Source organism: Anopheles ziemanni, chromosome 3 (assembly GCF_943734765.1).
Source record: "Anopheles ziemanni chromosome 3, idAnoZiCoDA_A2_x.2, whole genome shotgun sequence".
Classification (NCBI taxonomy): Eukaryota; Metazoa; Arthropoda; class Insecta; order Diptera; family Culicidae; genus Anopheles; species Anopheles ziemanni.
The window spans coordinates 14,311,055-14,338,004 of NC_080706.1; the positions used below are offsets into that span (position 1 = coordinate 14,311,055).

The 26,950-nt window shown below is 45.4% G+C and overlaps 1 protein-coding gene and 1 non-coding gene across 2 annotated transcripts in view; both read right to left on the bottom strand.

Moving 5' to 3' along the window:
* Positions 1–25,641, bottom strand: part of LOC131284162 (cardioacceleratory peptide receptor-like) — a 35,910-nt gene extending 10,269 nt beyond the window's left edge. Inside the window, exons 1-2 of the mRNA XM_058313016.1 lie at positions 25,054–25,641; positions 24,837–24,956 (exon numbers count right to left, since the gene is read on the bottom strand). Coding sequence (XP_058168999.1) covers positions 24,837–24,956; positions 25,054–25,641 — 708 coding nt within the window. The remainder of the gene's footprint in view (positions 1–24,836; positions 24,957–25,053) is intronic.
* On the bottom strand, positions 5,269–5,342 carry Trnan-guu (transfer RNA asparagine (anticodon GUU)). The gene has a single exon. It is a non-coding gene; the product is annotated as a tRNA-Asn (tRNA).
* Positions 25,642–26,950: the final 1,309 nt, after the last annotated feature.

Consider the following 26,950-nt stretch of genomic DNA (forward strand, 5'->3'; position numbering starts at 1 on the left):
ACTATTTAAAAGCAGCTATCGACGCACTGGATTATTCATTTGAAGTCGTAGGAGGGCTTTGTTAAGTTGTGCGAGTTCAAATTCTCCATGTTTCTTTAGCTCATCGATCGCGCTCAGGATCGTTTACTATTCGAGGAATTACGATAAGGAGGGCTTCAGACGGGCCGGAAACTGATGGCGAAGGTCATACTTCTTTTCTCTCTAGTCATTTTTGGAGCGAAGCGGATCGTTGGTGAACAGCTTGGTACGTATAGTGAAACATTCTTCATTTTGAGGATACTACATATTTCGCTGTTGTAATGTGTCACATTCGCAATCTGCAGAAGAACTATCGTCTTTCCGGCATGCACAAGGCGAAGAAGGTGACTATTGCGTGCTTCGTACGGGTGAGACTGGTGTTTGCCGGAGATCTGAATCGTGTGACTGGCGTCAGCCCAGAGTCCACCATCGTCGAGGGAAAAACATTACTCACTGTAGGTCCCATGCGACAGAGCATATCGTATGCTGTCCCCCTGCAAACTTATCTAGTGCGGAATTTGCGACTAAAGCATGCAGGAGTATTCGAAGAATGATTCCAGAGGTAGAATTTCATTGCGCGGGTTGTGGAGCAAGTGACCTACCATTCATCGCGGCGCTCGGGAGACGATACGAAAATGCTTTCACTTGGTTTTGCGGTAGCAGTCTGATCACGCCCAGGTATCTACTAACAGCAGCACACTGTCTTATCAACATAAAAACACCAGTGATCGCAAGGATGGGAACATCTAATCTACTTGAAAACAAGGAAGAAAATTACTGGATTCAGGATCGCAATGTGATGGTGAGGTTTGGCAAGCGATAATATAGGAGGTTTCAATAAGGTTATCGTTCTTTTAACTTTTCTAATTGGACTCTCTTGCAGTCATTCATCCGGCATCCTAGGTTTCGCAGGATCTCGAAGGAAAACGACATCGCACTTGTTATAGTGGATCATCCCTTCATATTCAGCGAAACAGTGGCAAGCGTTTGTCTATCCACCAGCCAAGAGGACATGGACGTGACTAAAGAACTGTACGCGGCGGGCTGGGGCATGACGGGGAGCAGACACGAATCACCGGCTCAATTGCTCGGTACACGTCTCACCACTGTGCCGATCGATAAATGCAAGAAGAAGTACGAGCTCATTGGAAAAGCGAACCCGATTTTAAAAAAGACAATATATGACACGCAATACTGTGCCATCGGAGAGCAGATTGCAGAGAGATTTTTCAGTGACCTCTGCCCAGGTGACTCAGGTGGGCCGCTTATCAGCGCGGTCTCCTCTCGAAGAGGACGAATAATATATCTTAAGTACTACCAGCTCGGTATCATTTCGCATGGCATCAACTGTGGAGGAGATTTGCCTGGCGTGTATGTTCGAGTTGGGTCCTACTTGGATTGGATAGCGTCGGTGGTAGGGACTCTGGAAGACTGATTGGGTAGACAAACATTAGGCATTTGTTACCAAGTCTGTTCACTTTTCTTTTATATGGTCACCTTTTTGTATATTGCAAATAAAAATCAGCTTTCATCGAAAACAAAAAAACAAATCCTGTCCAATTCGCTTTGCGCCAACAAATTTCAAATATAGAGAGATAATAAAATGGTGAATTATGCCAATCTTACATCTAAAAAAATCCTAGGTTTCGGCCCATGAGCGCCGGGGCTCACTACCTCGACGGCGTGGGTTCGAATCCCAACTGAGACCGGACCCTCCCCTGTACGAGAGGACTGACTATCCACGTACAACAGGGAAACAAGTCTCGTAAGCCCTTAACGGGCAGGCATGACCAAGAGGTCGTTACGCCAAAAAGAAGAAGAAGAAGAAGACATCTAAAAAAACACTTAAATTTCCAAATGAAGTAAAAACGCTTTGAGTCTCTGGGTCATTCGTCTGTTTGTCTATAAGAAAAAGAAAAACATTACTGTTGGTTGTATGCATCGATCATAGGAAAGGACAGTAAAGTAATAGTTAAGTACCCCGGACCAGAACCGGCGTTTAGACACAGCGGGACGATAACCAACCCAACGCCACCGCAATCACCGAAAACCAAACAAACTTTCAGAATGGCATTCCCAACATCCGCCATTACACGCTTGGGGAATATTCGAGCGGTAGTGGCGGCGGAGTCGTCTAACGATCTACTCTCCTTGCAACGTTTCGCTGATTATTTTTCAACTAGGTGTACCGTCATTGCCCTTGTTCTGTGCGTTCCAAAATTATCTCGTTTAGTCGTTGAGTTGCCGCTTCCGGGCGCGTCTGTCGTTAAACAACTTGGAATGGACTTGATAACCGGCTGTCTTTTGCGCCACATCTCGACTAGGTGTTTGAGCGTGCAATTTGAATTTTGATCCTGATAACCCGTATGGCTTCCGCGATTCGGGATCCCTTGGGCCTGCAGGCGCTGTACTGCTGCTGAGTGCGTCCCGTCTTGGACTATGGATGTGTCATCTGATCTCCCGCTGGTGTCATCATATGATCATCAGTAAAAAAAACATGACACCTAGACACGATCAAGTCTCCTATAAAATACAAAATAAACCTAAACGAAATAACAATAGAAAAAATGGTGGAGGAAGGAAAACTCTAAAAACCATTCAAAACAATAACAATAATAGCAATCCCCAAACTCAACAGGTGGTCTTTCCAAGATACCAACAATTACCAACCAATAGCGCTACTCCCTATCATAAGAAACATTATGAACACCGCAGTGCTACGCAAACTAATGAACAACTCGTTGCCAACAGAATCATCTCTGACTCCTCTATTGGTTTTCGAAAAAAATGACGACCAATGACTACATAAACGTTCTAGTTTATGACTCTAGAGTTAATATTAACAATAAAAACAAGAATAACGCACACCGAATCACAGGTCACATATGCACAGAGCTCTCAAACGCATAAAACAATCCCAAAACGAACCAACAAATTAAAAATATAGAACAGAACAATTTATCGCCAGACAATACCCAATGGATAGCAGGTTTCCTAACAAACAGGATAGTCCAGATAACGAGCGAAGAAACCAAAACGAACTAATCAATTAAAAATAACAAAACTAAAGCTTTGCCCTCAGAGTTCATTGAATTGCATTTCCAAACCCTAGTTTACGAAAAAGAGGCAGCTATTACGACTTTTCCGGCCGCAGTTATGACTGCGACGGCACGGATTCCCATAATCATGGCACAGCTTGCTTTGTGCTGAGGCAAAACCTGTAAATAAAATCGCCTTCAGTCGATAACACAATCATCTAGTGCAATCATCACGAGTGAATACTGTTTAAAAGTAGCTGTTGACGCACTGGATTATTCATTTGAACAGTTGATGTTGGAGGGCTACGTTAAGTTGTGAGAGTTCAAATTCTCCATGCTTCTCTAGCTCATCGATCGCGCTCAGGATCGTATATTACTGGAGGAATTACGATAAGGAGTGCTTCAGATGAGCCGGGATTACTGATGGCGAAGGTCATACTTCTTTTTACTCTAGTCATTTACGGAGCGAAGGGGATTGTTGGTGAACAGTTTGGTGCGCATAGTGAAACACGCTTCATTTTGAGGATATTCCATAGTCCGCTGGTGTAATGTGTCACATTCTCAATCGACAGAAAAACCATCGTCTTTCCGGCTTCCACAGGGTGAAGAAGGAGACTATTGCGTGCTTGGTACAGGCGAGACTGGTGTTTGCCGGAGGTCTGAATTGTGTGACTGGCGTCAGCCCAGAGTTTACCATCGATGGAAAAACGTTACTCACTGTAGGTCCAATGCGACTGAGCATATTGTATGCTGTCCCCCTGCTAGCTTATCTGGCGCGGAGTTTGCGACTAAAGCATGCAGGAGCGTTCCAAGTTCAAAGTTTATCGAAAAAAAGGTGTGTTGGGGTTGTCAAAAAACTGAACTACCATTCATTGCGGCACTTGGGAGGAAACTCAACATTCAGAGACGACATAAACATCCATCCATTTGGTTTTGTGGTAGCAGTCTGATAACGCCCAGCTATCTACTAACAGCAGCACACTGTTTTATCAACATACATACGAAAGTGATTGCAAGAATGGGAACATCTAATCTACTTGAACGTAAGAGAGAAAATCACTGGATTCAGGATCGCGATGTGATGGTGAGGTTTGGCAAGCGGTGATATCGCAGATTTTAAAAAGGCTATCGTTCTTTTAACTTTTCTAATTGGGCTCTCTTGCAGTCATTCATCCGGCATCCTAGGTATCGCAGGATCTCGAAGGAAAACGACATCGCACTTGTGTTGGTGGATCGTCCCTTTATATACAGCGATAAAGTGACAAGCGTTTGCCTTTCTACCAGCCAAGAGGATATGGACGTGACTGAAGAACTGTACGCGGCGGGCTGGGGCATGACGGAGATAAGAAAGGAATCACTGGATCAATTGCTCGGGTCAAGTCTCACCACTGTGCCGATCGATCAGTGCAAGGAGAAGTACGAGCTCATTGGAGAATCGAACCCGGTTTTAAAAAAGACAATATATGAAACGCAATACTGTGCCATCGGAAAGCGTATTTCACAGAGATCTTTCAGTGACCTATGCCCAGGTGATTCAGGTGGGCCGCTTTACATCGAGGTTGGCACTTCCGAAGGACTGAAGTACCGCCAGGTCGGTATCATTTCGCATGGCATCAACTGCGGAGGAGATTTGCCTGGCGTGTACGTTCGAGTTGCGTCCTACTTGGATTGGATAGCGTCGGTGGTCGAGCCTCTGGAAGACTGATTGTATAGACGAACATTTGACCTTGGTACCAAGCCTGCTCACTTTTCATTCATCCGTTTACTTTTTTTGAAAATTGCACAGAAAATACAGATTACATAGAAGACAAACAAAATCCTACCCAATTCGCTTTGCGCCAACAAATTACAAATATGGTTAAGGAGAAAATTTTTTTTGCCAATGTCACACTTAAAGGAACACTTAAATTTGTATATGAACTAGGAACGCTTTGATTCTTTGTGTCATTCGTCTGTTTGTAGATAAAAAAAACCTTGTGTAAAATCCATTTACGTACTGTGCACTCGAATCTGCTTTCAATTTTATTATCTAAATCTATATCTTCTCAGATAAAAATAAAAAAATATATGTATACATAAAATACATTTCAGAAGCAATCTAATAAAAAGTATGACATAAATGCTCTTTGTCGTTTTCTATGGATCAATCTAATAAAAAGTATGACATAAATGCTTTTTGTCGTTTTCTATGGATCGAACAAAAAAGTTTCGCCGCCCCCGGGTGGACTCGAACCACCAACCTTTCGGTTAACAGCCGAACGCGCTAACCGATTGCGCCACGAAGGCGATGGATGCCAGTGCAGTAACAGTAAAATATAAGCTACGGCTGCGCACACATCGTCTGACACTATCGAATGGCTATAAATAGAACATGACGGACACGACGAACATAAAAACCGGTTTCTTTTGACAAATTTACGGAATATCGAGCAAACTAACAAAATTCGAATGGACATTTAAACTAGAAAAATTAAACCAAATAAAAGCGCGAACAGTTTTTAATCAATGTTGGGTACTTGCTAAATAATAACTAGTTCGTCTGGTATGCCTGTGCGTTGGTGTCGAACGCATAAAAAAATGCACGTGAGGTGCTGTTATAATCATCGGTTCAGTAAACATCAATCACATTTGCCCTTCGCTGATGTAAATTCGAGCAAAAATGCAGTGGAATCGGCCCCAGTTTGCATCAATATTTACAGGACTGATGTGGATGTGGATACCACGACAAAAGCGAAGAGCAGCTTCTTCGTTTGATTGATGTGTCAGTTTACGGTTCATTTCGAACCCAGTGCACTCCTAATGGATTATGTCAGAATAACTAATGGCGCTTCACCATTCCCCACCTGAGTCTACTTTCCAGTATTTGAACAAAATTAATTGATCGGTAAAACAACCAGAAAACGTAATTAAGGTTAGAGTGCAGGGAAATACATGTACCTTGAATCGAGAAATGTTTATTTCCTAACCACCTCAGCAATGCGTTATTAGACTTCCAGTTGTATATTCTAAAATGCTGTGGAATGAAAAATACAGCATGCAGGCTGAACCAAATGAAATCGGTCGCAACTTCTACATGTTCATGTTCTTTGCAAAACGACCCTCGACGAAATAAGCTACTCTCGATCTTTAACAGGTGAAAACCATTACCATTCACCGGGAACATTTCCAGGACAGACCCCCCACCCAAACAAAAATGGCATGAAGATCTGCATCCAGGTTCACTGACGGTCCCCCGGGGGGACATGGACTAGCGATGACCGTTTTCAAGGAACAGCTCAGCTTCCACTTCCCTCAACTGCGTAGGTACGCATTCGAGAAGCGAAGGCAAGCCTTTGACCGTTATGGGTGCCAGTGAAGCGATGGTGGCGATGGTGCGCGAAATTCCCCAGCTATTCAAGTATGCAGTTTCCAGTGAGCCGAAGGAGATAGGGCGGCACGGAGGAACCGCAGACGGAAAGTAGATACCACCGTGCGGAAATTATTCACAATTAATTAAATTGCAATATCTCGAGGCTCGAATGTCGCTTCGCTGTCGAGGGAAGGTAATTAGATGGTCAACATTTCAAAGAGGGTTGCACCACACACCACACGAAATGCCTATCCGCGCCAGGGTTCCGAAAGAGGTTGGTGGTTTACACAAGCACAGGCAGCAATCCGTGGTTGGCGTGCAGCGTTACCTCAAAAACCGCAACCCTCTCATCTTGCCGGGGTGAAGTCAGGCGGAATGCAAGAAGACTGCAGTTGGTGCCCTGCTTGTGTCCCATTGATGGACGTCTTCGCACGACACGGCCCAACCTGAAGCAAAAACTGGACTATGTCGCTCGGTGGTGCTCTATATATGTCTCAATTTTTAAGAAGTTACTCCGCCGACTCCTACCACAAGAGTTCCCTAGGGTCCTTGGGTGGTTCTTGGTTCCTTTAGTGTTGGCCTTCGGGAAAGCAGGGAGACATCAATCCAAAAAAGGGAATTGATCAACTCCAGGCAACAACAGGCAAGATCCCGCTCGCTACAAACTATGAACGAGGATTATGTATCGTCCAGCCTGGGTTGGCCCTCTAGTTCCTCGATATCACTAGGTCCCGATCACGACGGTCCCCCAGTTGGTAACGGTGGTGCAAAACTTGATCGCCAACGGGGTGTGTTCCTGTACCGTGTGTGTGCCCATAAATTGCACCAAAGTCCGAGCGGGAAGTTGTACGTTTTCGTCCACCAACGACGCTGGTCGAATCTTCCGAAAGACTATGTGGAGGAGAACGTCTTTTGCCTTTTGTCTCGTTCTCGTAAACCACCTTACAGACAAGCCCGACTATAGTGTTGGCTATCTGATTTAACAGCCTGTATAAATCGCCTACCGGTAAAGCGCACACCGTAGTGCGTAGTCCGCGGAGTTACTCAGTGAATATAGTCCTTAGCGGAGCTCGCTCGGAACATCATTACGACCCGCTCGTTTGCCGTAGGTTCAGCCCAAAAAGGAATAACGAATGCTGATTGAGATATAATTTGTATGCTACGATCCCCACGATCAGGCCCCCGTCCCTCTTGAGTGGGTTTCCGGAAGCTGACAGCCCAACACCAAACAGTGGTCTCCGTGGTTCTTTTATTCGTTTTGTTCCTTTCCCTCCAACAAAATGACCCACACGACAATCAACAAACGGTATGAAGTTGTAGATCACCATCAAGGCTAGACCCAAACGCGGTGATTTATTGTGGCGAATCGTTGTCGGTCCGTACTCCTAGCTTCAGGTCTCCTGGGAAACGCCAACGACGCTCGAGTTCTTTTGAGTACTGTTACAGGGCAACGCTCCGAAGCGTCGCTACCTGGTCGCACTATCTAAGTGTTCCATCTGTCAGCGATCTTCTAGTTGCTTTATGTGACAGGGAGCGTGTTTGTTTAAATTTACGATCGGTGGTTTGCGATTCTTGTAGTTAATACAGATACCGAGGTGAATCTATTGTGCATGATCGTCTGTGTTGGATATTAAGCAGGAGGATTTTAAAGAACTAAAGTAGATGTACCCCGGCAATTATTAATTTAACTCAACTCGCAAAATGCCATTAAACAGTAGACGAAAATCCGGTTCCTAAATACTCATTATGAAGCGCTTAGCAACCATCGTTTTAATGAACTTCTAGCTGAAGTAACAATGTGGTACCAATTAAAACCGCCGTCGATGGAGTTATCAACCGAGGAACAGCAGAACGACAGAAAATGCGGAAAGCTTAGCGCTACGTGAAACTATTCATTCCGAGCGAAACCCCCGCGACCTAAACCACAATTTCCCAGTAATCGTAGATAAAACTATCGGAATCGGAATTCATCTGGACGGAGCACCCCGATTGTCGGCCCGGCGATGATCGCTCGCAATTAACAGGTCGCTCGCCCGGCGCAACAGCCACGCGACCAAACGCATCAAACGCACGATGGCGTGCGCAATTAGACTCTTGTCAAACTAGTCGGATAAGTAATTGGCACACGGCTGCAAATCACGAAACGGTCCCCGTCACGCAAGGCAGTTTACTGCGGGGTTGTTTTTTCGAATACTTTGTATTTAATATCGTTCAGTTGTGTTTCCATAGCGATACACCACCATTAAGGGCTTCATAGTATCTACTTTCCACGGACTAGAATGCCGCCCAACACAACTTTCGTACCGTCCCAAGCCGGAGGATACTGTGGATTTGTTTTGTGCCTCGGCAAAAAATTTGATCCCGTGGCAATCCTTACGGTTGTAGTGGTTATGAAAACCCACAACTAAAACCCGCGAGTTTAATGTGGCGTAAAAGCAACACGACTTCCACGTGATCGTCGCTGAAAGGAAGCACGGTTTGGTTTGTAAAGAGTACTTCTAGCTTTCCAGGCTGCAAAGAGCTCGCCACAACCGCACTGGCAACGTGATTCTGTAGGGAAAATTCGAGTACTCGAGGAAGACTTTTCCGTGCGACCGTTTTGTGTAGGCTATCGGATTGTGGATTTTGTTGTTGTTGGTTGGGTTGTTAACGGGCTAGTCCGTTCCTCAAATCGGTTTTCAACACGCGCAGACATTTCAATTGCCCACTTTGCGGACAACTTTCGGGTGGCTATAGAAGGTTGGCACGTGCAATTGGAAAAACTAGCTCTGCAAAAACGTTACTGGGAAAGCGATTCTTCAAACGAATTCAATACATCACATGCTTCAATATATCACATTTATGCTTTCAAGCGCCAATTAAAGTTGGCTACGGTTAAAACTTTACAATTGTAAGCTAAAGATTTTGAGAACCTGATTTTTAAAATGGTACAAGTTATTCTTATCGAAATGTTTCATAATTTAAACGCTACTACTCCTTTACTATCGATTCGTTTTCACTAGTTTTTTCGATAGCTTCTTTAAAAGCATTTTTCGAATCCTCTAATTAATTCCAAAAAAAATTCTAACGAGTAAGTAAATAATTGACCACATTTTCCCTCTCAAGCCAACACGGTTCATGCTGCTCGGAAACGTTACATTCAAAAGCGAAACGTACTCGCCAACGGTTATGCAACTGCAGTGCGGCCGATATCAACGTGTACATTGTGGCATTTATGAACGATGCAGCATTCCGTGTTTCGCAGAAGGATTCATTAGGAGATGTTTGTAACAAGTCCCATTCCACATTGAGTCTATTTCGTACAGAATGGAGCAGGTAGAATTGCCAACAATAGATCGCATTTTTTTTATTTAATAAGCTCTCATTATTTTTTATTTTGTTGAAAAGGCTCAGACCAAATTGTCTAAACGTTCCGTTTTCATAAAAATTTATATTTGCAATGTTTAACAATCCATTACCCCTATATTACATGTTAATGCGAGTTGATTGAAAGGGCAATTTTATTTCAGTTATTCAAAATCTTATGAAAAAAAAAGTTGGTTTCGATCTGTGAAATCAATATGTGGGTGATAACAATACCCAATCATGCTTGATTGATTACACAACATGCTTTCCTCGTAATCTTTACAAATTTCAATTAAATACATACTACGCATTCTTTACATTTCCATCAATAAAAATTAGTATGAATTGTGCCCTATCAATTATATCGGAAATGTTATCGGAAAAAAGTACGCCCTGCGGCATAAAGTGTGTGCAAAATATGTCTTGTTAAAGAAATCGTGTTGTTAAATATTGAACGAACAAATCAAACAGGTTCCATTAAAGTCAGCAAAATTCTCGATAACTGCACCTTGAGACGATCTTCTTCGCTAATTCTCCAATGGTTAGAGCACCCGATTACCGTAGATTGATTGAAAATCCGGCCTTCGGTTGCTGCATTCAGGCTGCATGGCCAGTTCAGACAGCAGCGGCTCATTCATTAAACATTAGCACACGGGCCGACGACATCTGGGCGTTATCTTGATTTATCCCATTAGGCCCCAGTGTATGTGTGTACAACTAAGGACAGGAATTTTGTAACTCCTCACCTTACAGCGCCCGGGAAGTGTCAGCCCGCCGTTCGAAATGTCGTTTGCAATATTCATGAAACATTTCAAGCCCCTGAACCGTTCCCAGCGATACCGGGAAAACTTCTCACTTGGCTCGCGAGCGACTCCGCGGACACAATGGTCACATTAAGCTATGCTCGCTCGGCAGAATACATAATTCCGCTGGAACGCGACGTCCAATCAGAGGCTCCGAGGATGGGTCGTGTGCTGATTGAATGTCCGGCCGAAACCGGAATCATCTTGTTCCGAGAGCCCCTTTAAGATTGCCTGGCGTTGCTGCACGTCTTAGGCCGGGCATGTGGAAACATCTGTTCCTCATCAACATGACGACGGTGAGGAAAAATGCGGCAACCGAAGGCACGAAGCTTGAGACCCCTCCGCTGCGGAGCATTCCCTCGTGTCCCTTGTGAGACGTTGGTGAGGTTCTGGGCACACAATTAATGCATTGCCACGGGTGCCTCTGATTATGTCAATAATTAGCTTTTCCCACAGAATTTTTCACACCCCGGCGACTCTCGCCTAAACACAACTCGACAGGGCGCCAAGTTTTCCAGAAACCGGAGCACACATTTTCCCGGACCGGGAATTGCCTACGATGCCTTTACGCGAAGCTTTCAACCAAAGGCTACACACGGAGTCCCAGCGTGGACCGTTTCGGAGAACCATTTGCTCGCTGTTGATGTTGATGTACCTCAAATAATCATCTTGATGAGGCGCCCCTTTGATGGCATCTGGCGCCAGCGAGCGTAAATCCCCAAGCGATAAATGGGCTATCGCTTTGCAAACAGCGCTTTTACAAGCCGATTTTTCCGGAATACCCTCGTTTGGGAAACATAAAGAAAATAAAATTCCACAAGAAAACGGTAAACAGCTTCGCGGAAATAACCACGAAAAAAGCACTCGCTGATTTGCTCGAAGAGGAATTCCAGGGTGGGAAAATGCGATCACAAAAAACCAACAAATTAGATCGCTTTTCATTTTTGTACTTTATACGCACTTCCCGGAAGGGATACAATTACTCTATAAAGCTTTCCAATAATTATTGGAAGCAGTACCTTCAATTCGTGCGTAATTTGCATGATGAAATTTCAAGTATGAAAATTATGAGATTTTTACAAAGTAATTTTTCATAGACCATATAAACCCTCAAATAACCAGCGAGAAAATACCTACTCTTCCCTATTGTTCAAGATAAATTTTTCATTTCTACAAACCGATGCCTAAGAAGGAAAAACTGCTTCCGAACGTTACAACAAAATGTAGCTGGCCAATCGAGTGCATAACTCCAGGACATCCCTTCATTCCTACCCAACTCCAGCGCAAACCTAGTCGGTTTGAGGCTCGTCGAGAATAAATAATTAACACGTATCAATGTATCAAATGCAGCGCGAACCGGAATCAATCCCGATCCCGATCTGGCGATCACTAAACTACGACGATGTCTCCAAAAGGGATAAAAGAAAGAAACAAACACAAAGCCGGTTTGCAATTACCGAGCAAAATCGTCCGACCGGGCAAATCGAAAAATGATGCCAACCATCATGTCGAAGTGCAGCAAACGGAAAGGGATGAGGTAGTGGGGAAGGGATGTCCTAACACCCAGACGCAATCCAGATTCTTACGAACACTCCAAAGCCTACAAGCTTCTTCTTCAACTGTCCAAAGGCAGCCGTCATCTTTCGAAGCGCATCGGAAAAACCACCGTTTCGCGGACCGAGGCGTCGAGAAGCTGGCAGTTTTATTTTACGTCGGTTTTGCTACCGCCGGAATTTAATGCACCCCAGGATTGAGCCGGTCTAGTAGCCCCCGGGAGGTGATTGAAGTTGCTTATGTTTTTGTGCTGAAGTACTGAAGTACATTGGCCCTCCAGTGCAGCGTTCGAAGAAAAACGCCTCGGGTGAAACCAGACCATCTCGTTCGATCGCTTACGGGATCTCTGGCAGCACTGGCCAGTTCCGCGGTTCGAAAGTAATGAAGTGTTCAACAGATTAGTTAATTAGTTTCCGCTCGCGGGTCCAACCGGAGAGACGGTAGCGCTGGGTGGCTCTAAATTCTTCACGATAATGATCACAAATCAATAAACTTCAAAGTCCGAACGAAGGCGGACGCGAGTAGACGCTCAGTTTCCCATTCCATTCCATTCCACGGGATGTGTCTGTTTTCCCTTTATTTTTTTTTTTTTGAGACGTCGAAAGAGAAATGATTGGACGAGCCTTCTGTCATTCCTGCCCACGGCAAGACTCGCGGGTTCGCTGCGTCGTTCGTGCATTCGGTTTCCCGGCCTTAATTGCAGCGGGATAATTGAACGAGTTTTTGCTGAGTTTGATGAATTCCTGCGACTCCGGCCGCCACTCACGGGAAGAGCCTCGGAGCTTCCTACATGCCACGGGAGATGCCACTGGCGCACTCAAGTTTACAAGAAAAAAAAAGTGAATACCATCGACAAAAAATGTTGCACAAACACACACATGCATACAAAGACCAAACATAAATGCAGCTAACTACCAACCCGCATACCGGCGAGAAATGCATCTTCGCGAAATGCACACCTCAGAATTAATAAGACCCCGGAGAGTCAAAGGAGTAAGCGAAAAGAAAAGAAGGCATTGTAAATCTCGCAAGTAAAAAAATAACAATCTCGAACATGAAAGTGAAGAAGGTGAAAGAAAGCAGAATGTAAGAAAAAATCGAATCGATGGATGGGAATACCTGGTACTTCAAGTGACGAACGCAGGGGTATCAAATGAGTTCAGAAGCTGATTTTGCCCGTGTGCGTGTTAATTGCTTCGCGTGCGGAGGAAATAATTCACGATCCAGAACCCAACAAAGTAAGTGTCGAGGAAAATGTTATCGAAGTATGCCATTTCTACCGCAATTGACCTTTGGACTTCGAAAACAAAAGAATGTGCTGTTTTAATTTTCATGCTCGACCCACAATATATTGGCAAATTCATAAAAAAGCATGCTGTAGAGGAGATCATAACAAAAAGAGCTTATTCGAATGTTCGATGATCCTTATCTTAATGTGTGTTATGCAAAATGGGTGATAACGCTTGTTTTCTATCTAAACATTTAACCTTTTTTTTTTGCTGGTCTCTGTTTTTATTTACGTTGCATTGACCTTTTTGGCACAATTAACATAATGTACGTACCCAACTTTCTTCTCCCTGGTCGACACTTCAAATAAAATAAATCAAACGCTGTCCTTAAAACCAGATTGCAGCAAAAAAGAAACAACTCGCTTCGACAGCTGACAGGAGACAAATTTGAACAACCGCCGAACACCCGGATGTTTGCCATGCCAGAAAACTAGAAACAAGTTCACTCCCACACTAGAGCAGCATCAAGGCGACTGGCTCTCAGGATGGAAACAAATCGACGTAGGCGTAGTGTGAGCCCTGGGAAAAAGCTTCCTTTCCGAAAGCTCGCAACCCCTCAACACGTGCTCTGTTTGCCGATTAAACATGAAAATGGCTACAGAAAAGAAGAGAAAGAACAAGTGCGTAAACTGGGTACAAAAAATGTGTGGGAAAAGTGTCATAAGCGCTTCTTTGCCAAACCAAACAGCTATAGAGCAGACGAGTGCAGCCCACACGAAACCCACAGAAGACCGCGCGGGCTGCTCCATGTCTCATGGTTTGTAAGCATAAGCAAACAAGCTTTATCTGTCCATATCGTTTCATCTATCGGCGTCGTATATTTATCTCCTCCCCCCGGGGGCCATCTTATTGAAGGTTGTTTCTTTCAGTAGCCTCAAGTGAAGAACGCAGAACACTCTCGATGTTAACACCTTTATTCGCAAAGACAGACTGATGTCTAAACCGACTGACAGACAACTCTAGACTAACATTCAAGTGTCAAAGTGACACTCCACGATGCAGGGGTTGCCCACTCTAATACCCCCACTCAACCACTGCACTTTGCCAAACCTATGGCTAAACAGTTTCGCCGAAACTCAGAAGTCGGCAACCCTTTCGTCAACATGTCCGCCTGTTGCTCTGCTGTAGGGATGTATTCGAGGACAATCCGTTTGTCTCTAACCAAGTCCTTCAGAAAGAACAGCTTCACGTCAACATGTTTTAGCCTTCCAAGACCCTTGGAGTCTTCCACGATGCTAATTGTTGACTGATTGTCCTCGAAGTACGTCACTGGATAATCCACCTTGCACCCAAGGTCACAAAGTAATCGCGACATCCAAACACCATGGCAAACCGCAACACACAAAGCCGCCAGTTCAGCTTCCGTCGAAGATAGCGCCACACTTTGTTGCTTCCGGGTGATCCATGCCACAGTCGATCCAAACGTTTTGAAAACGCTTCCGCTTACCGAGCGTCTATCGTTGGGGTCACCAGCCCAATCCGCATCCGAGTACACCTCCAGCGCTCTTCCTTTACCTCTACGGTAAACAAGGCCCACATCTAGAGAACCTTGTATGTAGCGAAGGATTCTCTTCAGATGTGTCCAATGCTCCTCCGTTGGACAGCTCTGATACTGGCTGAAAAAGTTCACTGCTGCTGCCAGATCAGGTCTTGTTGTTTGAGCTGCGTACATCAAACAACCCACCAATTCGCGATATGGTTGCACCGTACGGTTTTCCTCTGTGCCTCTCAACAGCTTCAGCCGATTCTCGATTGGTGTCGAACAAGGTTTGCACGTCTCCATTTTGAATCGTCGCAAGACATCCTGGAGATAATTTCGCTGGTGAATCTGCATCACGCCTTGTTCCATGTCGTAGCTGATATTCATTCCGAGGAAACACTTAATTTCGCCTATGTCTTTCATCTCAAATTCGTTCGAAAGGCATTCTTTCACACGCTCTACAGCCTCCAACGTCGATCCTACGATGACAAGATCATCTACGTACAGCACGATAATAGCTTTATCATTCTTTGTTGATCGTGTATACAGGCACTGATCAGTTAGGCTTCGCTGAAAACCCAGACGATCATGAATGAAGCTATCAAACCGATCGTTCCATGCCTTTGACGCCTGCTTCAGGCCATACAGAGACTTCCGCAAACGGCACACAAGATTTCCATCGCTCTGGAATCCTTCAGGCTGCGTCATTAAAATCTCCTCCGTTATCGTGCCATTCAAAAATGCGGTTCGCACATCCATTTGATGCACGATCATTTTCTTTTCATTCGCGTATGCTAAGACCGTTCTGAGAGTGTCCAATCTAGCAACTGGAGAATATGTCTCGTTATAGTCAACACCATAGCGCTGACTAAATCCTCTAGCCACCAAGCGGGCTTTATAACGGCAAGGCTGACCGTCCATGCCACGCTTCACTGCAAACACCCACTTACAGGTAATAGGTGTTCTACCCTCCGGTAGCTTTACCAACTCCCAGGTCTTGTTTCGGGATAAAGATTGCATTTCTTCGTCTACCGCAACCTTCCATTCACTCCAATCATCACGCTGACGAGCTTCACCCAGTGAGGTTGGAAGATTTTCGACATAACTCGTGGCATTTAACGCAAACGCTGCATATTCCATTGCGTAATCCTTGTGCCACTCAGGAGGTTTACGCTGTCGCTTCGACGTTTCAACATCAGCAATCGCTTCAATTCCCACATCGGAACTCAAGCTAGGAGCGGTTTCATACTCACTAGTTTCTTCCACGTTTTCGTTCGTTGAATACCATGGAACGTTGAGTATTCCTCCTGTCGCTGAAGGTTCCGCGCTCGGGGTAGAAATTTTGGCTTCGTTTTCATGGCAGGATTCCAGAAATTTTGCAGTTCTACTAATTTTTATACGGCATGTTTTCAGATCCACGAACCGATAAGCTTTTCGCCCTTCCTCGTAGCCAACGAACACCAACTTCTCGGATTTCATATCCAACGCCCGACGCTTCTCTTGTGGCACATGCACGTATGCCTGACTTCCGAAAATTTTTAAGTGGAAGTATGTTGGTTTCTTACCCGTCCATTTCTCGTACGGTGTGAGGTCGACCGCCGATGACGGGCAGCGGTTTTGTAGGTAATTCGCCGTATTAATTGCTTCGCCCCAGAACTTTTTCTCCAAACCAGAGTCAGCTAGCATGCATCGCATCATTTCTTTGAGATAACGGTTTTTGCGTTCAGCCACTCCGTTTTGTTGTGGCGAATAGGAAGCTGACATTTGTTGCATGATACCGTGCTGTTTTAAGAATTGTTCCACTTCCCCACTACAATACTCGCCGCCACCATCCGATCTAATACACTTGGGGTACTGTCCGAACTGATTTTTCACGAGTTCGCAGTATTCTCGGATCTTTTCTTGTGTTTCAGCTTTATGTTTCAGCAAATATATAACCGAGTAACGGCTGAAGTCATCGACTAAAATCATGTAGTACCGATTTCCTCTTGGTGTCGACACTTCCATCGGTCCTCCTAAGTCACTATGCACAAGATCCCCCACTTTATCGGATTTACTTTTTGAAACTTTCGGAAAAGGGTCTCTACTCATTTTTCCTAGGCAGCACGGCCCACACAAAGAATTCACACTACAGTTTCGAATCTTTAGCCCGTGGCCAAGATTTTCGCGCACTATTTGATATATGGCTGTTGGGTCGCGGTGTCCAAGACGACGATGCCATATGTGTTCGCACGATTCATTTTTCAGTTCTTTTGTCACCAGCACTTTTTCATGGCATAGTTTTAGGTAATAAAGGCCACCTTTTCTTTGGCCTTCTAGTATTACTTTTCCGTTTTTAACCACTTTACACTTTTTATTGTTGAACAACACTTCGTACCCTAAATCAGTAATTTTGCTCACTGATAGGAGGTTTCCCGCGAGTGTTGGTACCAGGTTCACGTTGGCCAGCGTAACATTTTTCCGGGAGCCACTTTCGTCCACTGATATGAATCGACTACGACCAGATCCGCACGCCTCTGTGCATTTTCCATCAGCGAGCTGTACAACCGAGTGATTCGATTTATCCAAATCTTCCAGAATCGACTCGTTGTATGTCATGTGCGACGTAGCTCCTGAATCAAAGATCCACATCCCAGCCTTTTCGGCTTGTGTAGTCATCAGGCACACGTTTCCATCACTGCCCTGTACCACAGCCATTCCGACACTGTTCCTCTTTTGGTCTGAGGCGAATTTGCGGCAGTCTCGTTTAAAATGGCCTCCTTTCTTACAATAGTGGCACAACCTCTTTTTGTCACGTCCACTCATTGCACTTTTAACAATCATAACCTTTTCTTCTTTATCATGTACACGGCGCCGTCCCTCGTCTAACAGTTTTCCTTTCACAAATTGAACGGTTAGATCTGCGTCTGGTCTGCTCTCTAGGGCAACTATGAGGTTATCATAGGTTTTTGGCAAACTCGATAGAATGAGCGCCACGAAAGATGGATCCGAGATCTCCTCACCAAGCGCCAGTAAGCGTAGCCGCAATGTCTCTATGTTCTGTAGGTGCTCCGCCATGTTGCCGTCTTCTGGCATGCGAGCAGCAAACATTTGCCGCATGATGTGTATCTTGGAGGATAATGAGGATCTCTCATGATACCCCTGCAAGGCATCCCACATCTCTTTAGATGTTTTGTGTTGCATGACATGGATTAGTTGTGAGTCTTCGAGCGACAGTCCAATAAGAGCCTGCGCTTTTTCATCCCGCGTTACCCAGAGCGCCAACTCCTTAGCCTCCTCAGGTTTCGGTGCAGTGACCACATCGAGTAGCTTCTCCTTCGTAAGAAGGAGGCGCATCTTAAATTTCCAGATGCCATAGTTTTCGTTGTTTAGTTTATCTATTTGCACTTTTTCAGCCATTGTTTGATTTTACTAAACACTTTCTGCACTTTACGAAACACTTTTTAACACACTCGGGCTGGGCCCATAACCTATTGAAGGTTGTTTCTTTCAGTAGCCTCAAGTGAAGAACGCAGAACACTCTCGATGTTAACACCTTTATTCGCAAAGACAGACTGATGTCTAAACCGACTGACAGACAACTCTAGACTAACATTCAAGTGTCAAAGTGACACTCCACGATGCAGGGGTTGCCCACTCTAATACATCTGACGGAAGGATCCTTCTTTGCTCTCTTTCTGTCCGAACAAATTATCGCCCCACTGTGGCATAAAGGGAGGTTGCTTTGACTCGTGCTCCGTCTCCAACACCTCGTAAAACCCGGTTTCCCTACGGTGCGGCAAAGGCAGCCAGTAAGGGAGCAGAAATTCAAATCAAGATAAATGTTAAAATAATCGCCAACAAGCATGAAATTGATGAGACGCACCGAGTACCGCTTCACCGTGGGGTTGGAGCAGCTCCACCCAAGTCACATACGATTAGTGTACCTTTCGATGGGTTATGCTAATTCCCTGCAGCATTACATCTGCTCCGGTTATGCTGCTGCAGCTACTCTTGCCTCTTCCAACATTTCTCAATGGCCATTTAACATACCGCGCTCGACTCAACAGTGAGAAAAGCAAAAAAATCCACAAGAGATAAAACTTCTGAATCAATAAAATCGCCGACACGAGAATTTGATGGCCACAACCTGAACCGGTGGGAAGGTTGAGGAACGCGCACGGGGGACGCCACTGGTAGCCAATTCGAGAATCCAAGAAATACGAACCGACAGCTTTACAGTTCTGTCGACGGGAGGCGGCGACCCTCGTATTCCTCTGGTCACATTCTCTCCCCCGCCCCCTTGCGTAAGGTGATAGAAAATCGCTTCCTTCGCGAGACAGATCTGCTTACATATGTCACGAACACGCCGCCGCCGGTGGCAAAGTGACTCCCCGGCCGGTTTTGAACATTACATATCGCGGTGGGTGGTAGGCAAAATTCAATCAAGTATTTTGCGCTAGCAGACGCGCAAAATATGTTTTTCTCGTCTGGTAAGCCGCCTCGAAAAAGGGAACCGTGGAGGAATGGAAAACAAATTCCTTGCGAGTGTTTGACACCAAGCTATTCAGGACACCGCAATAATGGCATACTTAGTTGGTAAAATAAAACTATAAACAGAAACTTCTCCTTCCAGTAATAACTTAGTACATGAAGTTCAAAGATATCTAGGATTTGACGTTTCTCCGATTGCCACCATCACGCTTTATTGGATGTTTTGCTTTTCAATTTATTCTAATCAAATTCGATCAGGAGTTCTGCCACATTGTATTCAGTTTCATAATTCACTTACACTTCAATTTATTTCGTACGCTATCAAGTAAGTAGATCCTTCACGTTAAAGCACTTCTTGATACTGTTTGCCACCACGAGAGGAGGAACCAGATGCCCATACACGCGTATGTTTCTGCCAGAAGTACGATAAAATCTTCCTTTTTTTCTCCATGCCTCTCAAACAGTAAAGCCGCCCTCAAGATGGATGGAGACTATAAAGTGGTCCGTTCCCTGCAGCGGTAAGTACGATAACCGGTATTTCTGGATCATGTTGGATTATGTTGTTAAAATTCTCCACTATGCACACAATCCATTAGCGGCGTAACGCCTTTTGCCGAGAGATGCATCGCGCCTGCACGAACCCCGTTTAATTATTTCCTTATCACGCCATCTCGATGTCGGTAACGAATGAAGTAACGAGCCGGCCCTAGTGGCAGGGGAATGCGTTTTCTTTTATCCGCCGATGCCGAGAAGTTGGTGGAAAATTCAATAAAAAATATTAATCGATACATCCGTGCTGTGCCCGCAGTGATATTCATCTGGCAGAGAGAAACACCACACCTGGTAACCTGGTCTTTGCGGAGGCCGAATGGAAGCCGATTAGGAGCGTATTGTAGGATTTACTTGCTGGTAATCGTTTGCTGGTGGTGGAAGAGCCAAAGAACCTTCCCTGATCCGATACCGAACCTGATCGAGGCACGTAATTCATTCAATACCTTTATACCAACCGGACCATCCGGAGGAAAACAGAATCACTCGACTGAGATTAGTTTCATCCGACAAGAACGCAAGTAAAATATTGAATATTGAAGAAAATTGAATCTTTTTCTTCGTAAGGATCTTCTTACGTGATATTGCGACAATTTTTCGAAGCCGGTTGGAATAAATTACTAGAAAAAGGACTAACTTACTATACTTTACATTTTGAGTAGTTTTTGTGTACAGAAAAGTTAGTTGTTTCTGAGTTGCAAAATCATGATTGAGCATGGAGTTTTTAAAGCTCCTTCCGTGAGAATCTTGATGCTGTCGCAAAACTTAAATTGATGCGGCGTACATAACAAACTTATCTGCAAACTTCTGCCAACACCTCCATCACTAAATTCTCCTTTATAACTCGAACTGAAGCGTACGAATTATTATTCACATTTTTCGTCTTCGGCGCCCATACACACATGAGAAAATGTGGCCACCAAAACGGTCCCTCGGCTTACGTAACGCACAAGGCCGGTAAAGACACACCACTCGGAAGTGCATGCAAATTGCTTCATTTGCTTTCCGAAAACGATCCATCCACGGGCGGGCGGTCGGTAGAACCCTTTGAAACACGAAGCAGGCACGGAAACGGCAGCGGAAGTGTTTATGGCCAGAAGAAGCCGAGCAGGAATCGGTTGATTTGATGTGCCCATGCCCCCTCCACGCACTCTGTCTATCTTGCAGCTGAAGTGTGTTGCTGGGTGACAATTTAATCCATTCTTGGCCGAGCCCAAACATTCCGGCGCCGGTCGGCGTGGTCTTCTTCTGCAACACCCGGTCTTCTACCTGGCCGCAACTATCAATACTCGATGAATTTCAATGAAGTTTCACCGGTGGACATAGCATGGCACTGAACCGAACCGACCCGTTCGTTCTACCGGAAACCACACTCATGTATGCTGGTTCGCAACGATGTTTTTGCCAAACGACAAAACGCAGAACTTCCTACTTGTGGCTCTGGAGTGGAAGAATTATTAGCATTCGAGATAAAAATAAATCGGCAACAATGCATTTCTGTTAACCAGGTTGAATTATTTGAGTAACAAATAAAATTGTTGAACAAAATTGTTGTTTTGAGATTTTGAAAGATGAAAACTAGAGGTGAAAAAATCAGTTTAATTTAATTGATAAATTTAAATTTCTGATTCGTTGAATCGTATGCTTGCTTAGATGTTCAACAGTATTTAGACATTCAACAAAGGGTAGGGATCTGAACCTCCAGGGATAAATGAATCAATTTGAATAGACCTCGGATATAATAATCATGTAAATCAATCCCGCCGAATGATTCTAAAGGCACAACGGCAATGAAAACTCGACGGAAATACTTACTTAGATTTCCTCATCATATATTAGATATCTTCATACCTTAGATTAGATCATTTTGCAACACAATTCAATGTCACAATTTGTACCAGATTTTTCCTTGTGGAATGTTGTTCCATTTATGAAGCCATTTTGCTGGGCCATTTCAAACCTTTTATCCTTTTTTTTTTATCTTTTCCACGTTGCGTAATTCATTCGCCATCACAACCATCTATGCGGAGACCGATTGACAGGCAGGTGTGTAAAAGAAAGAGACCGAAAACTATTATCCCGGTGAGGCGTACCAGCACCATCACGGCCATCCTCAGACAGTGATTGGAAGGAACAGGGTCGTACTTTATTGTTACGGCGATAAGCTGGCAGAAAAAAATTACCTTATGGCGTGGAAAATCCCATCCCCGTGGCGTACAGCAGACGATCGTGTCACGTGCTGGAAATCACGACATAACCTTATTCATCCTTTCGGTCGAACACTTTTGCAGCGGCAAAAGGCCCGGGGTTCGGAGGGGTTTGATATGTAAAACAGCGGGTGGTTAATTGTTTCCCGCTTCCGCTCGTTCGTTCCGCTAATGGAGCGTTTAGATCCCGCACATCCACGGACTGCCTGCCGTTGACTGGAAATCGGATTTTTTTCACACGCTTCTTCTAACATAATTCAGACTTTTTTTTATTTTTGGAAAACGGTTCAGTTCGTGGAAATTCACGTACTCTTGTTAAACTGTCGAAAAGCGCAGTGCACACCTGTTCGTGAAAATCTCGGGTCACATTGTCAACCATCCGACGGAAACCGTTAAATCGCAAGTGCTGCTCCGTTCGACGCGTGATAACGGAACGATGAACGATCGGCAAGTAAGGGGCGTCAAATTCCTTCCGTGATACACAAACACCACGCACCACTGCAGAGTGTTAATGGCAGCGGAGTATGGCGACTTCCGGTAACCTCCACAACAGGGTTTCCTCCCCGAAATGGCGGTGATAAGCAATTTTAATTGCCTTCAAGCTGTTGCTTTTCGGCTGCCCGCCATCGTCTTCGACTTCCCACCCACGATTCCAAAACTAGGTTAAGTGACTTTTTTACGACCTTGGCCGGTTTCCTTCCGGGAAACTTTCCTTACACCCCCTCCCCTGGAACCGGGGGTTCGAGAAATCAGGAAAAGTTATGGGTTGCCATAAATTTGTCCCACACCCTTCGGGAGCTTGGATGGGAAAACGAATCACGCATGGCGTTTGTGGTTGGAAACCGATTGCCACACGCTTCCCTTTTTGATAACTAATCGGTTTTTGCAGGTCCGCCCGCTTGCGGTCCGTGTGAAGTGGGGAAGCGCTTTTTCGGTTGCCGGATGTTTAGCTGAATTGTTTCATTTTCGCTGGCGCCAACCGTCTGACCTCTTCAGGGGAACAACGGGGTTGACATGGTTAGAGCGGTAAAGTATCCTGCTTCTCACTGGCGTCACGGTTTATTGCAGCGTGCGGCTGCCACATTGTCGTCGTCATAAACCAAAACCCCTGCCTGACGCATGACCAGACCACATAACTGATGTCATTAAAAAGAATTTGAAAAGTTCCCCACTGTCGAAAACATTGTCAACCTTGTCGAACTGCCAGAACTGAGTGAAGAATTTTAGAACAAACGTCCAAATTAATTTAATTATTTTTAATTGAAACTCTGTAAAATGAAGCAATCGTGGTGCTCTAAAGTCTGAACTTTCAGCAAACAATTCTTATTCAACCTTCAATAGGGCAGAATTTGTACAATACACCTTATCAACATTCAATCATAAGCATCGGACCCGATAATCCAACAGGCAACAGCTTAGGATCTTTTTACAAATCTCGATGCATTGCTAGAATCGTCGGATGTTTCCAGTATGCCAAGAATCTTTTTACGCTCACACGTTCCGAAACGGATTGAGTCCCCAACCTCCCACCTAAAATACGTCATGGCATCATCTAGCTGTTGAGCTACTGGTTGCGGAATATTTTGCTGCCAGCAACATTCCGGCTTCCACTGAAGTATGGACGCAACCGAACACGCTGCTCCCGGATCACGGATTCACCGACATCGCTGATGTTGGTTTCCCGTTCGCCTTCACTCGCTCGCGCCAAACTCCGAACACAATCTCTATAAATTATTCCGTCTAGACAAAATCAATTCAGCGCAGGGACGCTTCAGGACGCGCTAGGACGCCGCCGTTCGTTCCCCGTAACACACATACCCACGGAAGACAGATCGGACGATAATGCCGATAATGCGATAGTGCTCCAGAATTCGAGACGTACACAAGCTGCAGCCGGCCGCAAACGGGTGGGTTTGAGTGGAGATAAGCATCGGAGCCGATGATCTGCAACGCTTCTGGTGGTATTCTGGGTGAATGAAAAACTGCGCCAACAACTGGAGGTGTGACGAGTTCACGGTGTTCGGAAAAGCTACGCACGGTTAGGAATTTCAACCATTTCTTTTGTCGCAGCAATCATAATTGGAATGCACCAATCGAAGCAGCAACGGGGCGAGTGCGACGAAAGTTTCATCCGATCAACTTCACGTCAAATTGTTGCGGCAACGGAAGTTCAAATACTTCAACAACCAACCACTCGGGCTCGCATTACAGTTCAGCGTTGTGGTTAATCTCTTGGCAGAGATTCATCCTACCGCATCAAAGTTTAAGCTCCACAATCCGGACAAGTATGCCCACTCACTTCAATTCCAGCTGCATCCATCCACTTCACGTTCTCGGGCACTTGAAATGCGCAACCAGTGACTTGAGTGCTCTCCAGCTCAATCCGCCAATATCTACCAGAGAGAGCGTACAATAAACCAGATCATATTGCAGTGATTACCGAGGAGCGGAGAAAAAAATGTTTACGCAAAGATAAGAAGCATCTCGATGACTTCATAAAAGCTGCTACGCGTTTCACAACCATTACCAGCTGGTGATTGGTTCCTCCGATTGCACGCTAAACCTCATGTCCTTCAAACAAACAAAAAAAGTCATTGGTATATACTTTTATTGTCCCGGTGGAGATTTTGAAGGAACCATCGGCGAAGAAACCAGAAAAATTCATTCGCGTTAGTACTTCTCCCGAAAAAAAAAATCACCCAAACTGAAGGTGCCAAGCGGTGAAACTTACCTCATAAAAGTAAAAGGAATTTATCTCCTCGCCCCGCGTTCCGTTGTCGTCGGCGGCGCCGTTCGCGGCCGCAATGATGGACGCTCCGGAGCCGCTGGTTGCGGGCGGCGCTAAAAGGACCTGTAAAATTTTACGATCCCCTTTCAGTTCCTGCTTCTTTTCTTCTTGTTATTTATTGTTGTGGTGATGCAAACATGGCCACCTTGTTTACACCTACCTGCGATAAGGCCGGCGTAATGTTCATGCCGATGGCATCGTTCACCGCGACGAACGAACCAACGGAACTTACCAGTCCAGGCTGGACGGTGGTGAGTGGCGAGGGAGATCCCGTGGCGGCAGCGGCGACGGCGACAGGAACGTGCCTCGAAACTCCGAACGTGTCCCCCTCCTGCTCCCGGAAACGCATGCTCGATGTAAAGGCGCTGCCACCGAGCTCCACCGACGCAGAGGGCGGTAGGATCCCAGCTCCGGAATCGTTACCTAAGCCGAAGCGAATATCTAACTTCGAGCCACAGTTGGGTGGCCGGAATCGAAGGTCACCGGGGCGTCGATCTAAATCTGGCCCAAAGCCTCGGCCCTCATCGGACGCGTTGCTGATGGTGCCCGCTGCGGGAAGTGAGCCCCCGTGGGGCATCGGTATCGGGTCACAGTGGAAGCCATGGCTCCCCGGGAAGTTCTCTACGGCGAATCGATATGGTGTCGCTGGTTCGCGCGGCTGCACGCTCCCGAATGCTGGTCCGGCCGGATCGGCATGGTACTGCACGGCAAGGTGACGCAGGTAGGCCCAGGTGAGAATCGGCAGCATGGTTCCTTGCGCGTCTTCCCACCGGTCGGCATTTCCCGGGCGGACCTTTCCACGACCGCTACGGTTGGATTTCAGTCAGTGCCTGAAAGCAGATATATGTGGAGACTACGTTAGGCATAATCATTTAGAATACACTTCAGAAGTTGACTCTAAGATGAAACCTGGTGGTCTGTTTTCGCAAGGACTCTTTTCGATATAAAAAGAAAAATTCCTATTTCATTCATAAGATATCCTAAGCCAATTGTGTCCAAAATACACCAACTCAACCATCTGTGCACAATACAATTTTCCTAAACTGAACTGAATGTTCCTAATCTGGCAAAATCTCAATTCCGGCAAGTTCACTTACAAGCATCCTTTCTTCCTCTCGAACTCGTCTGCAAGCTGTTTTATTTTGTTTCGTGTTTATCTAAGCCCCTTTCCCCCAGTTCCCTGCCGAATACGAAGGACTAAAAGTTGTTCAGCGATTTATTTCAACTCACTACGCCGTGTAATCTAACCCAAATAATCACTTTCCAAATACCATCTCCCGGATGCGTTTGCCAAAAGCGATGCTTACCAAAAAAAAGAACAACAAAAGTATGAAAGATTTCCCATTCCGTTGTCCGTATTTCATTCGAGCGCCCTTTTTGGGGCCATGGTATGACATAATTCGACCAGCATCCCGCACTGCGTGTGTACACATTTATTTGCTGAGTTATTTATGAGATTTGGCTGCAAATACAGGTTTGGGTGCGAGGAGTTCCGCTACGCTCGGATGACGTTTTTTCCCTTGTGGCGGAGGGGCGGACATGGACGGCGGACGGTGGAAGTTATTTTTCGCTGATGGTCCCGAAATTGTTGACTCGATTGCAATTTCGTGCCATAGCGAATAGTTTAACGATTTACCTTTCACCTACTGAGGAGATGCAACGGGAGGCGAAAAAAATCAGATATCCTCGATTGAGAGTTGCGAAGTAATCCCAAGCCGAAGATATTACTGAAGACTAGCAAAAATATGCGAAATTCGCAGAATACGGTTTACCACAAGTAAGCAATCGTGGTGTCAGCTCTGCCACCTCGCCGGTTCTGATTCGCAATCAACTTATGATCCATGAAGTGTGAACGCGATGTCTGTCGACCCGCTTTGCCATCGACGATCGGCAGCGTGCAGAATTCTCTGCACGGCAGGGTTTGTCCCGATTCGTCACAAATCGTTGGTTCAGAACGGTGCGAACTCGCTACTCCATGTGCATCGAAGTCAGTGAGCTATTTTAATTACACCGTCCCCACGTTGGGCACTACGTATTGAACACTTTTATGCACCTAC